Genomic DNA, 12,166 nt, shown 5'->3' with positions numbered 1-12,166 from the left:
TCTCTCTCTCTCTGCTCTCCCCTTCCCCCACCCCCACCATGACCTTAATTGTCATTAATTGTCCTCATATCAAAATTGAGTACATAGGATTCATGCTTCTCCATTCTTGTGATGCTTTACTAAGAGTAACGTCTTCCACTTCCATCCAAGTTAATACAAAGGATGTAAAGTCTCCATTTTTTAAATGACTGAATAGTATTCCGTGGTATACATATACCGCAGCTTATTAATCCATTCCTCGGTTGGTGGGCATTTAGGCTGTTTCCACATTTTGGCGATTGTAAATTGAACTGCAATAAACAGTCTAGTGCAAGTGTCCTTGTGATAAAAGGATTTTTTTCCTTCTGGGTAGATGCCCAGTAATGGGATTACAGGATCAAATGGGAGGTCTAGCCTGACTTCTTTGAGGTTTCTCCATACTTCCTTCCAGAAAGGTTGTACTAGTTTGCAGTCCCACCAGCAGTGTAAAAGTGTTCCCTTCTCTCCACATCCACGCCATCATCTGTAATTTTAAGATTTTGTGATGTGGGCTCTTCTCACTGGGGTTAGATGGTACCTCAGGGTAGTTTTGATTTGCATTTCTCTAATAGATAGGGATGATGAACATATTTTCATATGTTTGTTAGCCATTCGTCTGTCTTCTTTAGAGAAGTTTCTATTCATATCTCTTGCCCATTGATATATGGGATTGTTGGCTTTTTTAATGTGGATTAATTTGAGTTCTCTATAGATCCTAGTTATCAAGCTTTTCTCTGATTCAAAATATGCAAATATCCTTTCCCATTGTGTAGGTTGTCTATTTGCTTTGGTTGTTGTCTCCTTAGCTGTACAGAAGCTTTTCAGTTTAATGAAGTCCCATTTGTTTATTTTTGTTGTTGTTGCAATTGCCATGGCAGTCTTCTTCATGAAGTCTTTCCCCAGGCCAATATCTTCCAGTGTTTTTCCTATGCTTTCTTTGAGGATTTTTATTGTTTCATGCCTTAAATTTAAGTCCTTTATCCATCTTGAATCAATTTTTGTGAGTGGAGAAAGGTGTGGGTCCAGTTTCAGTCTTTTACATGTGGATATCCAGTTCTCCCAATACCATTTATTGAATAAGGAGTCTTTCCCCCAAGGTATGTTCTTGTTTGGTTTATCAAAGATTAGGTGGTTGTAAGATGTTAGCTTCATTTCTTCGTTTTCTATTCAATTCCAAGTGTCTATGTCTCTATTTTTGTGCCAGTACCCTGCTGTCTTGACCACTATGGCTTTGTAGTACAGCCTAAAATCTGGTATGCTGATGCTCCCAGCTTTATTTTTATTGCTAAGAACTGCCTTAGCTATACGGGTTTTTTTCTGGTTCCATACAAAACACAGAATCATTTTTTACAAATCTTGAAAGTACAATGTTGGTATTTTAATAGGAATGGCATTGAATAGGTAGATTGCTTTGGGAAGTATAGACATTTTAATAATGTTGATTCTTCCCAGCCACGAGCATGGTATGTTCTTCCATTTGTCAAAGTCCTCTGCTATTTCCTTTCGAAGGATTTTATAATTTTCTTATAGAGGTCCTTCACCTCCTTCGTTAGGTATATTCCTAGGTATTTCATTTTCTTTGAAACTATGGTGAAGGGAGTTGTGTTCTTAATTAGCTTCTCATCTTCACTGTTATAGGTGTATACAAAGGCTACTGACTTGTGGACATTGATTTTATATCCTGAAACATTACTGTATTTTTTGATGACTTCCAGGAGTCTGATGGTTGAGTCTTTGGGATTCTCTAAGTATAAGATCATGTCATCGGCAAAGAGGGAGAGTTTGACCTCCTCTGCTCCCATTTGGATTCCCTTTATTTGCTTGTCTTGCCTAATTGTATTGGCTAGAACTTCCAGCACTATGTTGAATAGTAAAGGTGAAGGAGGACAGCCTTGTCTGGTGTTCCAGTTCTAAGAGGAAAAGCTTTCAGTTTTACTCCATTCAATAAAATATTAGCTGTGGGTTTGTCATAGATAGCTTCGATCAGTTTTAGAAATGTGCCACCTATGCCTATACTCTTCAGTGTTCTAATTAGAAAAGGATGCTGGATTTTATCAAATGCTTTTTCTGCATCTATTGAGAGGATCATATGGTCTTTATTTTTCCCTCTGTTAGTATGGTGGATAACATTTATGGACTTGCATATGTTAAACCAGCCTTGCATCCCTGGGATGAAACCTACTTGATCATGATATATGACTTTTTTGATGATGAGCTGTAATCTATTGGCTAGGATTTTGTTGAGAATTTTTGCATCGATATTCATTAATGAAATTGGTCTGAAATTCTCCTTTTTAGTTGGATCTTTTCCTGGTTTTGGTGTCAGGGTGATGTTGGGTCCGTAGAACGTGTTGGGGAAGATTCCTTCCTCCTCAATTTTTTGGAATAGTTTTGCAGTACAGGAATAAGGTCTTTCTTGAAAGTTTGATAGAATTTTGGTGTGAAACCATCTGGACCAGGCCATTTTTTTTGTTTTTTGGAAGCTTTTTTTATTGTTTCTTTAATCTCAGTGTTTGAAGTTGGTCTGTTCAGGAGCTCTATTTCTTCCTGGCTAAGTCTAGGGAGAGGGTGTGATTCCAAATATTGATCCATTTCCTTCACATTGTCAAATTTCTGAGCATAGAGTTTCTGGTAGTATTCAGAGATGATCTCTTGTATCTCTGTGGCATCAGTTGTTATTTCCCCTTTATCATTTCTGATTGAGGTTACTAGAGATTTTACTTTTCTATTCCTCGTTAGTCTGGCCAATGGTTTATCTATTTTATTTATTTTTTCAAAAAACCAACTCCTTGTTTCATTAATTTTCTGAATGATTCTTTGTTTTCAATTTCATTGATCTCTGATTTGATTTTGGATATTTCTTTTCTTCTACTGGGTTTAGGCTTAGATTGTTCTTCTTTTTCCAGTTCCATAAGATGGCTTGTGAGTTTGTTGATGAGCTCTCTTCCTGTTTTTCGAATGTAGGCATCTAAAGCGATAAATTTTCCTGTCAAAACTGCTTTTGCAGTATCCCACAGGTTTTGGTAGCTTGTGTCTTCATTGTTGTTATGCTCAAGGAAGTTAATGATTTCCTGTTTTATTTCTTCCTGCACCCATCTATCATTCAACAAAGGTTGTTTAATTTCCATACCTTTGTATGGGGTTGAACATTTTTGTTAGAGTTGAGTTCCACCTTTAGTGCCTTATGGTCTGAGAAGATACAAGGTAAAATTTCAATTCTTTGGATTCTGTTGAGGTTTGTTTTGTGGCCTAGTATATGATCAATTTTGGAGAATGTTCCATGGGGTGATGAGAAGAATGTATATTCTTTATCTTTGGGATGGAGTGTTCTATATGCATCCATCAAGCACAGTTGTTCTAGGGTCTCATTTAAGTCCCTTATATCTTTGTTTAATTTCTGTTTTGAGGATCTGTCCAGCTCTGTAAGAGGAGTGTTAAAGCCCCCTGTTATTATGGTATTATCAGATATCATATTGCTCAGACTGAGTAAGGTCTGTTTCAAGAATCTGGGTGCATTTAAATTGGGTGCATAAATATTTAGAATTGAAGCATCTTCTTGTTGTGTTTTTCCCTTGACCAATATAAAGTGACCATCTTTGTCTTTTTTGACTTTAGTTGCTTAAATCCACATGTATCTGAAAATAAGATTGCAACCCTTCTTATCTTCTGAATTCCATTTGCCTGAAAAATTGTCTTCCAACCCTTGACTCAGAGTTTTAATTTGTCTTTTGAAGCCAGGTGTGTTTCTTGCAGACAGCAAATGGATGGCTTGTGTTTTTTAATCCAGTCAGCCAATCTATGCCTCTTCAGTGGCGAATTCAAGCCATTAACATTTATTGAGATAATCGATAAGTGTGGTAGTGTTCTAGTCATCTTGTTTTGTGAGAGTCCATTGCTTAGTTTTATCTTTTGCATCAGTGTGGAAGTTAGGTTCTATCCTTTAGTTTCTGAGTTCTTACTTTGCTGCTGATCCATTGTGATGGTCAGTGTATAGAACAGGTTGAAGTATTTCCTGTAGAGCTGGTCTTGTTGTGGCGAATTTCCTCAATGTTTGTATATCCATTTAAAGCTTAGCTTAGCAGGATATAGAATTCTGGGCTGGAAATTGTTCTGTTTAAGTAGATTAAAGGTAGATGACCATTGTCGTCTTGCTTGGAAAGTTTCGTTAGAGAAGTCTGCAGTCCCTCTGATGAATTTGCCCCTGTAGGTCAACTGGCTCTTACTCCTGGCAGCTTGCAGAATCATTTCTTTTGTCTTGATTTTGGACAGGTTCATCACAATGTGTCTTGGAGAAGCTTGGTTAGAGATGAGGCGACCTAGGGTCCAATATCCCTCCGCAAGGAGTTTGTCGGTATCTTTGGGGATATTTGGGAAATTTTCATTTATCATATTCTCTAGTATGGCTTCCATTACCCTGGGGCATTCTTCTTCCCCTTCTGGGATTCCTATAACTCGTATGTTGGAACACTTCATAAAGTCCCATAATTCTGTCATTGAACGTTCTACTTTCTCTCTCTTCTTTTCTGCCTCTTTAACTATCTGAGTTATCTCAAGAACTTTGTGTTCTACCTCCAAAATTCTTTCTTCTGCATGGTCTAACCCAGAGGTCCTCAAACTGTGGCCCACAGACCACATGAGGCAGTGTGATTATATTTGTTCTCATTTTATTTTTTTTACTTCAAAATAAGGTATGTGCAGTGTGCATAGGAATTTGTTCATAGTTTTTTTTTTAAACTATAGTCCGGCCCTCCAACAGTCTGAGGGACAGTGAACTGGCCCCCTGTTTAAAAAGTTTGAGGACCCCTGGACCTGTTGCTGATACTTTCTATTACATCTTTAAGTTCCCTTATTGACTGCTTCAGTTCCTTCAGCTCTGCTATATCCTTTCTATATTCTTCATATCGTTCATCTCTTATTTAATTCCGTTTTTTTATTTCCTTTTGGTTATTTTCCACTTTATGAGCAGTTTCCTTCATTGTTTTCATCATGTGTAATGTGTATTCTAAATTCCCTTTCTGTCATTCCTAACATTTCTTTATAGGTGGAATCCTCTGCAGTAGCTACCTCATGGTCCCTTGGAGGGGTTGCTCTGGACTGGTTTTTCATGTTACCAGGAGTTTTCTGCTGATTCTTCCTCTTGAGTGATTTCTTTTATCAGTTTCCTTGCCCTAATTTTCCTTTCACTTCCTCTTGCTCTTTAAGTTGCTGTGCCTGTGGACTAGGGTTTCAATGAGTTCTTTTTGTATAGGATCAGAAGGATGAGAAGGTTGAAGAGCAAGAAGGGATAAAAGGAAGAAAAAAAATAAAGAAAGAAAGAAAGAAAAGTAAAATGAGAAAGGAGAGGGGTGGGTTAAAGGGAATATTGACAAAGAGAAGAGAGGCACAGAAAGAGGGAGACAGAGCAATATAGGTGTACTGTAGGGTACTTTGATACAACCTTAAAAAAAACCCAACCTCTGGGGGTGCCGGGTTGGGTGGTTCCCTTGAGGTCAGCAGCTCTTTGCCAGCCTATTCAGACACAGTACCCCATCTCCACCAAGTAGAAAGGAAAGACAAAAATGCTATAAATCAAACCGAAACAAGCAAACGGAAAACTTTTACAGGATAAAATTGGGGGAAAAAGCAAATAATAGGGGTAGAAACACTAGCAAAAATGATGTTCTAATTATTGGAAAAGGCAATAATGGGAAATTGTATTTAAACTAGAAAAATGGAGAAAGAAAAGAGAAAAAAAAGAAAATTTGTAGGGAAAAGGTTGAAATTAAAAAACAAATGATCAATAACAAAAACAAAGCAGTATATATATCTTGTTGAATATTGTCTGGGCAACAGGTGGTCTTCTGGGATATGAGATGTTAATCACAATGCTGATACGACTGGAGGCCTTTGCTGATTTCTCAAACCCCACAGGGTGGAGACCCTAAATCTCTCTTCAGCCTTCTTAAAAGGCACTTTAAACTTCTAAACTTGGTTAAGCAGAAGCTTTCCCAGGAAAGCACTTGTTGCTGGGATCACTGCTGAAGTGGCTATCCACTTAACCTAGTGTGCCAAAACCCATCTCACTCTGCCCCTGAGGGTAAGGCGGCAGTCCCCATCTTTAGGCTGCTCAGTCACTAGATTACTAGCTCCTGCCCTATCCTTGCTCTGCTACCCTGAGGGCGGAGCTTGCTGGGGCAGTTCTCTCACAATGCCTCCGCGCGGCCCACAGCTGAACACTATTAGCTCCGTCTGCATCAGCGACTCAGTCTGGGGCCCTAGACAATGCCCAGAGTTCTCCGTACTCCTGCCCAAGCTCTCCCAAGGCAGTTCAACTGAGTGCCAAGTCCAAAAACACCAAAACAGCTCACAGGTGAGGCCTTTCCAGTTTGCAGTCTCACTGCTGCTGTAGTTACAGCTACCGGCGGGATTAGACAGAACGAACACATGCAACCATTTGCCAGTTTTCCACTGCTTTTGTCCTCCTCTTGGAGTACAGAAGTCTCTTGCTGACTCCTGTGCCCAGTTGCAAGGAAGCTGTTACTCGGCTGCCATCTTGCTCGGTTACCCACTCCTCCCTCATTTCACATCCATCCCTCTGTCCTAGATAAAGGAGGAGCGTTTCAGGCAGCTGTTCACCGCCTTCGGGACGTTGACAGACTGCAGCCTGAAGTTCACCAAAGAGGGCAAGTTCCGAAAGTTTGGCTTCATTGGCTTCAAGTCCGAGGAAGAGGCCCAGACAGCTCTGAACCATTTCAACAAGAGTTTTATCGACACATCCCGGATCACAGTGAGTCAGCAGGAGTCTCTCCCCAGCTTGCTGTGGGAAGTGATGCCGCTCAGTCTCTCACTCAACACTCCTCCCCTCTGGTTCACACTCTGGCATGTGCATGACAGTCACCTGAGAGCTGGTTTAAATAGTTTCTTGAGCATGTCCCCAGAGCTTCTGATTCAGTAGGTGGAAGTGGGATCCAAGAATGTACACATCTAACAAGCCCTCAGGTGATGTCTGCACTGCTGGTCCACGGACTGCACTTTGAGAAGCACTGCAGCATCCATTCACTCATGCATTTAGCAAGCACTCACTGGGCCCCCATCAAGGCTCAGAATTTAGAGAAAAATGCACTACCACAGCCCCTTTCCTCATTAAGCCAGCCACTTTGGCTTGCAGGCAGGCAGGGGATCCACAGCTAAACAGGCTGCTTTTGTTCAGTGTCATCAATGCCTTGAAGGGTTGAGCACCAGAGACTTGGGAGAACACAGGAGGCCTCTACCCTGGCACAAGAAGGAATCAGGAAAGTGTCCCGGAGGAGGAGGTCCCACTGACATCACTCATGTGCATTTAACAACCATGTAAAACATCTCTAATACTTAGTTGAGGAGGAAAGAGCAGACAATGGACAAGCATACACATGTGTCATGTGGATCCAATTCATACATGTGATATCCCTCCATCTGTATGTGTGCAGAATATCCATAGAAGGCCATGTGGCAGGAGTTTTACCAAAATATTAGTGCTCTTCTCTCTGGGTAATAGAAATTGAAGTACTTTTTTTTTTAACTTTCACTGTATTTTTTTCTATTTGAAATTTATACCATGAGCACATACTATAACAGAAGCAACAAACCTATTTTGAAAGTCCGCACGAAAGGCGTGTAAGCAGATGGCCGGCCCTTCCCCTACGGTCAGTGATTGGCTGACTGGTGTCAGCCTTGACTGTGGCTGGGAGGGCAGGGCAAGCGCTCCCAGGGTCATTTCAGAGGATTGTGTTGAGGTGTCTGAGCCAAGCTTGCTCTCCAGCTTTCTTCTGTGTCCCCGTGGTGGCCTCATTTTTCCTGGAGGTCTTCTCTGGGGCCAGGCACGTTCTTGTCATGATAATTAAATGATCTTGGTAGCCACAGTTCCTCTCCCATCCCCCTGCGCAGACCCTGGCTAGCACTCGGCCTGGGTCATCTCATGCTATCTTCATGGCCACCCTCTATAGTGGATGGTTATAAACTCAGATTTAAGAGTCCAGAGACTCCCTGAGTTCAGGTCTCCACTCTGTCACTTACTGCCTGGGTAACCCAAGGCACATGACTTGACTTCTTTGTGCTTCAATTTCTTGATGTGAAAAGTAGAGAGAGGGAAGCTCAATGTATTAATACTCACGGAGCACTTAAGACAGTGTCTGGCATGTGGAATTCCTCTGTAAGTTGCAGCTATGATAACTGCAGTGTTACTGACTCAAGCTATGATGACATTGCATTATAGACTTGAAGGAGCCAATAGCCAGGCCTCAGAGATGATGTGTAATTTGCTCCAACTAATTCAGCTGGTCAGTAGCTAGTGCCTATTTAAAAAGCTCAAGCCCTTAGGTGCCAACAGGCAATCCGACATGTGTAGGCACTGGGGCTGCTATGCAAATCACTCTCTTTCCCACATAGGTGGAGTTCTGCAAGTCATTTGGAGACCCGACAAAGCCCCGGGCCTGGAGCAAACATGCCCAGAAACCAAGCCAGTCCCAGCAGCTTCCAAAAGACTCCCTTGTTCCAGAAAGTAAGAAAGTATGTACAAGGTCACTCAACCCCCGTCCCCAGTGTCAGCAATGTGGTCACTTTCTGGGAAGGAAGAACAGGGACTCCCTCTTGGTTCCTAAAGTTGGGACCTCTTGGGGCATTGCAGGTCCATCTCCCTCTTGTCATCTGCATGACCCTCACCATCTGTGCTTTCTGCTTTCAGGGCAACAAGAAGAAAAAGGTGGCAAGTGATCTAGAGAAGGTGAGTCTGTCCTGCTGCCCAAGAGGACAAGGTGGCGGTTGGCCCAGGCAGGAGAGAGCCATGCTGCTGGTCTCTCTTGCCTTGTGGCCATGGCTTCTTAGTTTTGTCTAATGAGGAATCTGCTCTGGCTTCCTTGGAACTGACCCCTAACCCTTGGGGTCCTCTAGGCATTGGGGGAAATGAGCATGGAGGATCCTTTTATCCTTTTAGGAGTTAAAAAGTTGTCCCCACCTGAGCCTTCTCTGTCTCTTCTCCCTCTTCCTGTGTCCCTGCTGCATGGGCTCCGGTGCCACCAGCTGAAGGAAGATACTGAGTTCCAGGAGTTCCTGTCAGTTCATCAGAAGCGGACGCAGGCAGCCACTTGGGCAAACGATGCCCTGGATGCTGAACTCTCAAAAGGGAGGGGCAAGCCAGCCAGTGACTACCTGAACTTCGACTCTGACTCAGGACAGGAGAGTGAGGAGGAGGGCACTGGAAAGGACCCGGAAGGTGAGGGCAGGACGTGTGTGCCTGGGCCTGTACTTGCCATTAAGCTGAAGGGCACTGGGGCCCCTCTATGCCAGACCCCAGGAGGTAGGTAAGCCAGATACTGCCCTGCACCTCAGATGGTGGGAGTGATAATCCTAGCCCAGTCTGCCTTGACTGGTCCTTGTCACTTTTTCATTCACTTGGTCAGTTGTTCAACAGATATTCAGTGAGCACCTACACTTCAGGCACTGAGGCCAGAGCAATGAGCAAAACACAGGAATCTTCTGCCCCCACAAGCTGTTTCTGGTGGGGGTGAGAGGCAATAAGATAAGCACAGATTGTTGGGTGTGTCAGTGATGGTGAGCGCTGCAGAGAGAGGAGGCAGGAAAGGGGGTGGTGAAAGCGCAGCCTTTGTCCTCCGGGACTCCCAGTGTGGAGCAGACTGAGGGGCAAGTGAGCAGTTGCAGCACAGAAAGTACAAGCTGGGGCAAGGATTGGGAGTCTATTTTGGTCTAAAGGTGACAGGATGTGCACTTAACACAAGTGTTACACCTGCTAAAGCTTCTGTGCTAAGATCCGAAGGACTCATGGACTTGATGGGACACTGTAAGGGGCGGGAAAGAAAAGGGGTTCCAGGCAAAGGAACAGCATTGCAAAGGCACAGAGGAAAGGGAAGCCCTGGGCTTGTAGGGATGGATATGAGTCAGGGTGGGCATAGCAGGAAGAGACAGAGCTGGAAGAAGAAGCCAGGCAGCCCGCTAAGCCTGAGCAGGAGGAGCTTGCATTTCACCTCGAGCTTTTGGAAACCACTGGAGGGTGTTAAGCAGAGAGTGACAGTCCCATGCATACTCTCAAGACATGGAGGCTGCAGGATAAAGAATGGACTGGGAGGACAAGACTGGTGGCAAGAAGCCAGCAGCTCTCCACATGTGGCAAATAGAATGTCAGAACTTCAGTAGCCTCACCCCATTGGGTATTGATTATTAGAGGACTTGTCTGGTCTGCTGGGTACAAGCCCTGGTCATAGTGGGCATGGTGCCTCACGCCACTATCTAGAGGGCATCTCTGGTTTGCTCACACCTGCCACTGATCCCCGCCTCCCTGTTCTTCCAGAGGAAGTCGGCCTTGAACCCAAGGCAGCTGTGCAGAAGGAGCTGTCGGACATGGATTACCTGAAATCCAAGATGGTGAGGGCCGAGTTGTCCTCTTCCTCTGAAGAGGAAAAGAGTGAAGATGAAGCCGTGAACTGTGATGAAGGGAGTGAGGCCGAGGAAGAAGATTCCTCTGCTACCCCAGCACTGCAGGACAGAGAGAGCAGGGGACCTGGCCAAGTGCAAGGCGGGCTGTCTGGGAACAAGAGAGCACAGGAGGCCAGAGCCGAGGTGTGTGTGTGCCTGGAGGGGGTACAGAGGGAGGGGGTCAGCTCATGCTTGCCTGTGGTCCTGCAGCTCTTTTGTTAGGGGAGTGTGACATAGAGAAGAGACACAGCTCTGTAGTCTGTACGGCTGGCTTCAGCTCTCAGCCCTGCCACTTGCCTGCATTTGTTCTGTCTTAGTTTACTGCCTGTTGCTAACCTGGAGAGGTTTCCTGCCTTCTGGAGTCATGGGGCAGAAATAAGCTGAGCAATGGCTGGTCGCCTTTTTCCTTTGTGTTTAGAGACAGGGTAGGCAGAGTCAAGTGAGCTGACATTGACAAGAATAGAGAATATCCAGGCTGGGTACAGTGGCTGACACCTATAATCCTAGCACTCTGAGAGGCCAAGGTGGGGTCTCAAGGCCAGGAGTTTGAGGCCAGACTGAGCAACATGGCAAGAGACCATGTCTACAAATTAGCCAGGCATGGCTGGGGCTATGTGCCTACCTATAGTCCCAGCTACTCAGGAAGCTGAAGCAGGAGGATTGTTAGATCCCAGGAGTTTGAAAGTTTGAGGTTGCAGTGAGCTGTGATGGCACCACTACTCTCTAGCTTGGGTAATAGAGTAAGACTCACTCTCCAAAAAAAATAAAAAAGCTCAGTTGAGTTGAGTACTTACTCCACACTAGGTACCATACCAGCATGTCATTGAATCTCCTTCCGTTTTACAAATGGGGAAACTGAGGCCTTCTAGAGAAGGGAAGTGACTTGCCTAAGATCATAGCTGGGAAGGGGTGATGTCAGAACTCAGACCCAGGTCTGTGGGCTCTGGAGTCTGGATTATAAACACAGGTGCTACCCTCGAGGACAGCCATCTGGTCTCCCAGCCGGGAGTCTGCTTCGATTCAGAGACAGGACAGGTTAACACATTGCCCAGATCCCTGTTCCCTCATCTCCCTGTAGGGCCTCTTTGAAGGATCAATTCTTCCCCTGCCCAGCCTTGTATTTTCAAATGAGAGAGAGGATTCATCCTCTTTTCTCTTTCCTCTTCCTTCATCTTCTTTCTTTTTCTTCCCCTTCTAATTACCACACACTGTCCTTTCTTAAAAAAAAAAAAAAAAATGTGGATTTTAGAGGTAGCAGAGTGTGGTGAAGTCAGAGTTAAGGGTTCAAATCCCAGCTCTGACATTCAGTAATCTTTGGACCTTGAGTAAGATATTTTACTTCCCACAAGCCTCTACTCATCTATAAGATGAGACTCATGTGGCACTGGTTTCTGCCGCTGGTTTCAGAACCCTCTATGCCTAAGGATATGTTTGGAATGCAGAAGTTCTCATTTCAGGAAGATAGCCCTGGGTAGCACAGCACCCCAGCAGGACATGGGAAGCCTATTACTATATCTGCGGTGAAACCAAAAGGACCACTTATTCTACATAAGCTATGAGTTGGTTCTTGTCAGCTCAGGGCAGGTTTTGCTGGGAAATTAGTTCAAATTAGGGCAGGTTTTTTTTGCCAAAGGAGTTATCAAAAACTTAGGTTTTTCAGAGCTATCTGGATTCTGAAATATGGGGAAAGACCCTAAACCCTTGT

The 12,166-nt window shown here is 44.0% G+C and overlaps 1 protein-coding gene across 4 annotated transcripts in view; it reads left to right on the top strand.

Moving 5' to 3' along the window:
* Positions 1-12,166, top strand: part of RBM19 (RNA binding motif protein 19) — a 154,188-nt gene that overhangs the window by 3,455 nt on the left and 138,567 nt on the right. For all 4 annotated transcript variants that reach the window (XR_008379590.1, XR_008379589.1, XM_053588594.1 and 1 more), the window contains exons 2-6: positions 6,602-6,784; positions 8,422-8,541; positions 8,717-8,755; positions 9,052-9,244; positions 10,337-10,605. Coding sequence is in view for 2 of the 4 variants with exons in the window: in XM_053588594.1 (XP_053444569.1) it covers positions 6,602-6,784; positions 8,422-8,541; positions 8,717-8,755; positions 9,052-9,244; positions 10,337-10,605 (804 nt within the window). In the remaining 2 variants the exon portion in view is untranslated. The remainder of the gene's footprint in view (positions 1-6,601; positions 6,785-8,421; positions 8,542-8,716; positions 8,756-9,051; positions 9,245-10,336; positions 10,606-12,166) is intronic.

The sequence above is a fragment of the Nycticebus coucang genome, chromosome 4 (genome assembly GCF_027406575.1).
Source record: "Nycticebus coucang isolate mNycCou1 chromosome 4, mNycCou1.pri, whole genome shotgun sequence".
Classification (NCBI taxonomy): Eukaryota; Metazoa; Chordata; class Mammalia; order Primates; family Lorisidae; genus Nycticebus; species Nycticebus coucang.
Note: the sequence above shows the minus strand (reverse complement) of the source record. Positions and strands in the feature narration are given on the sequence as shown.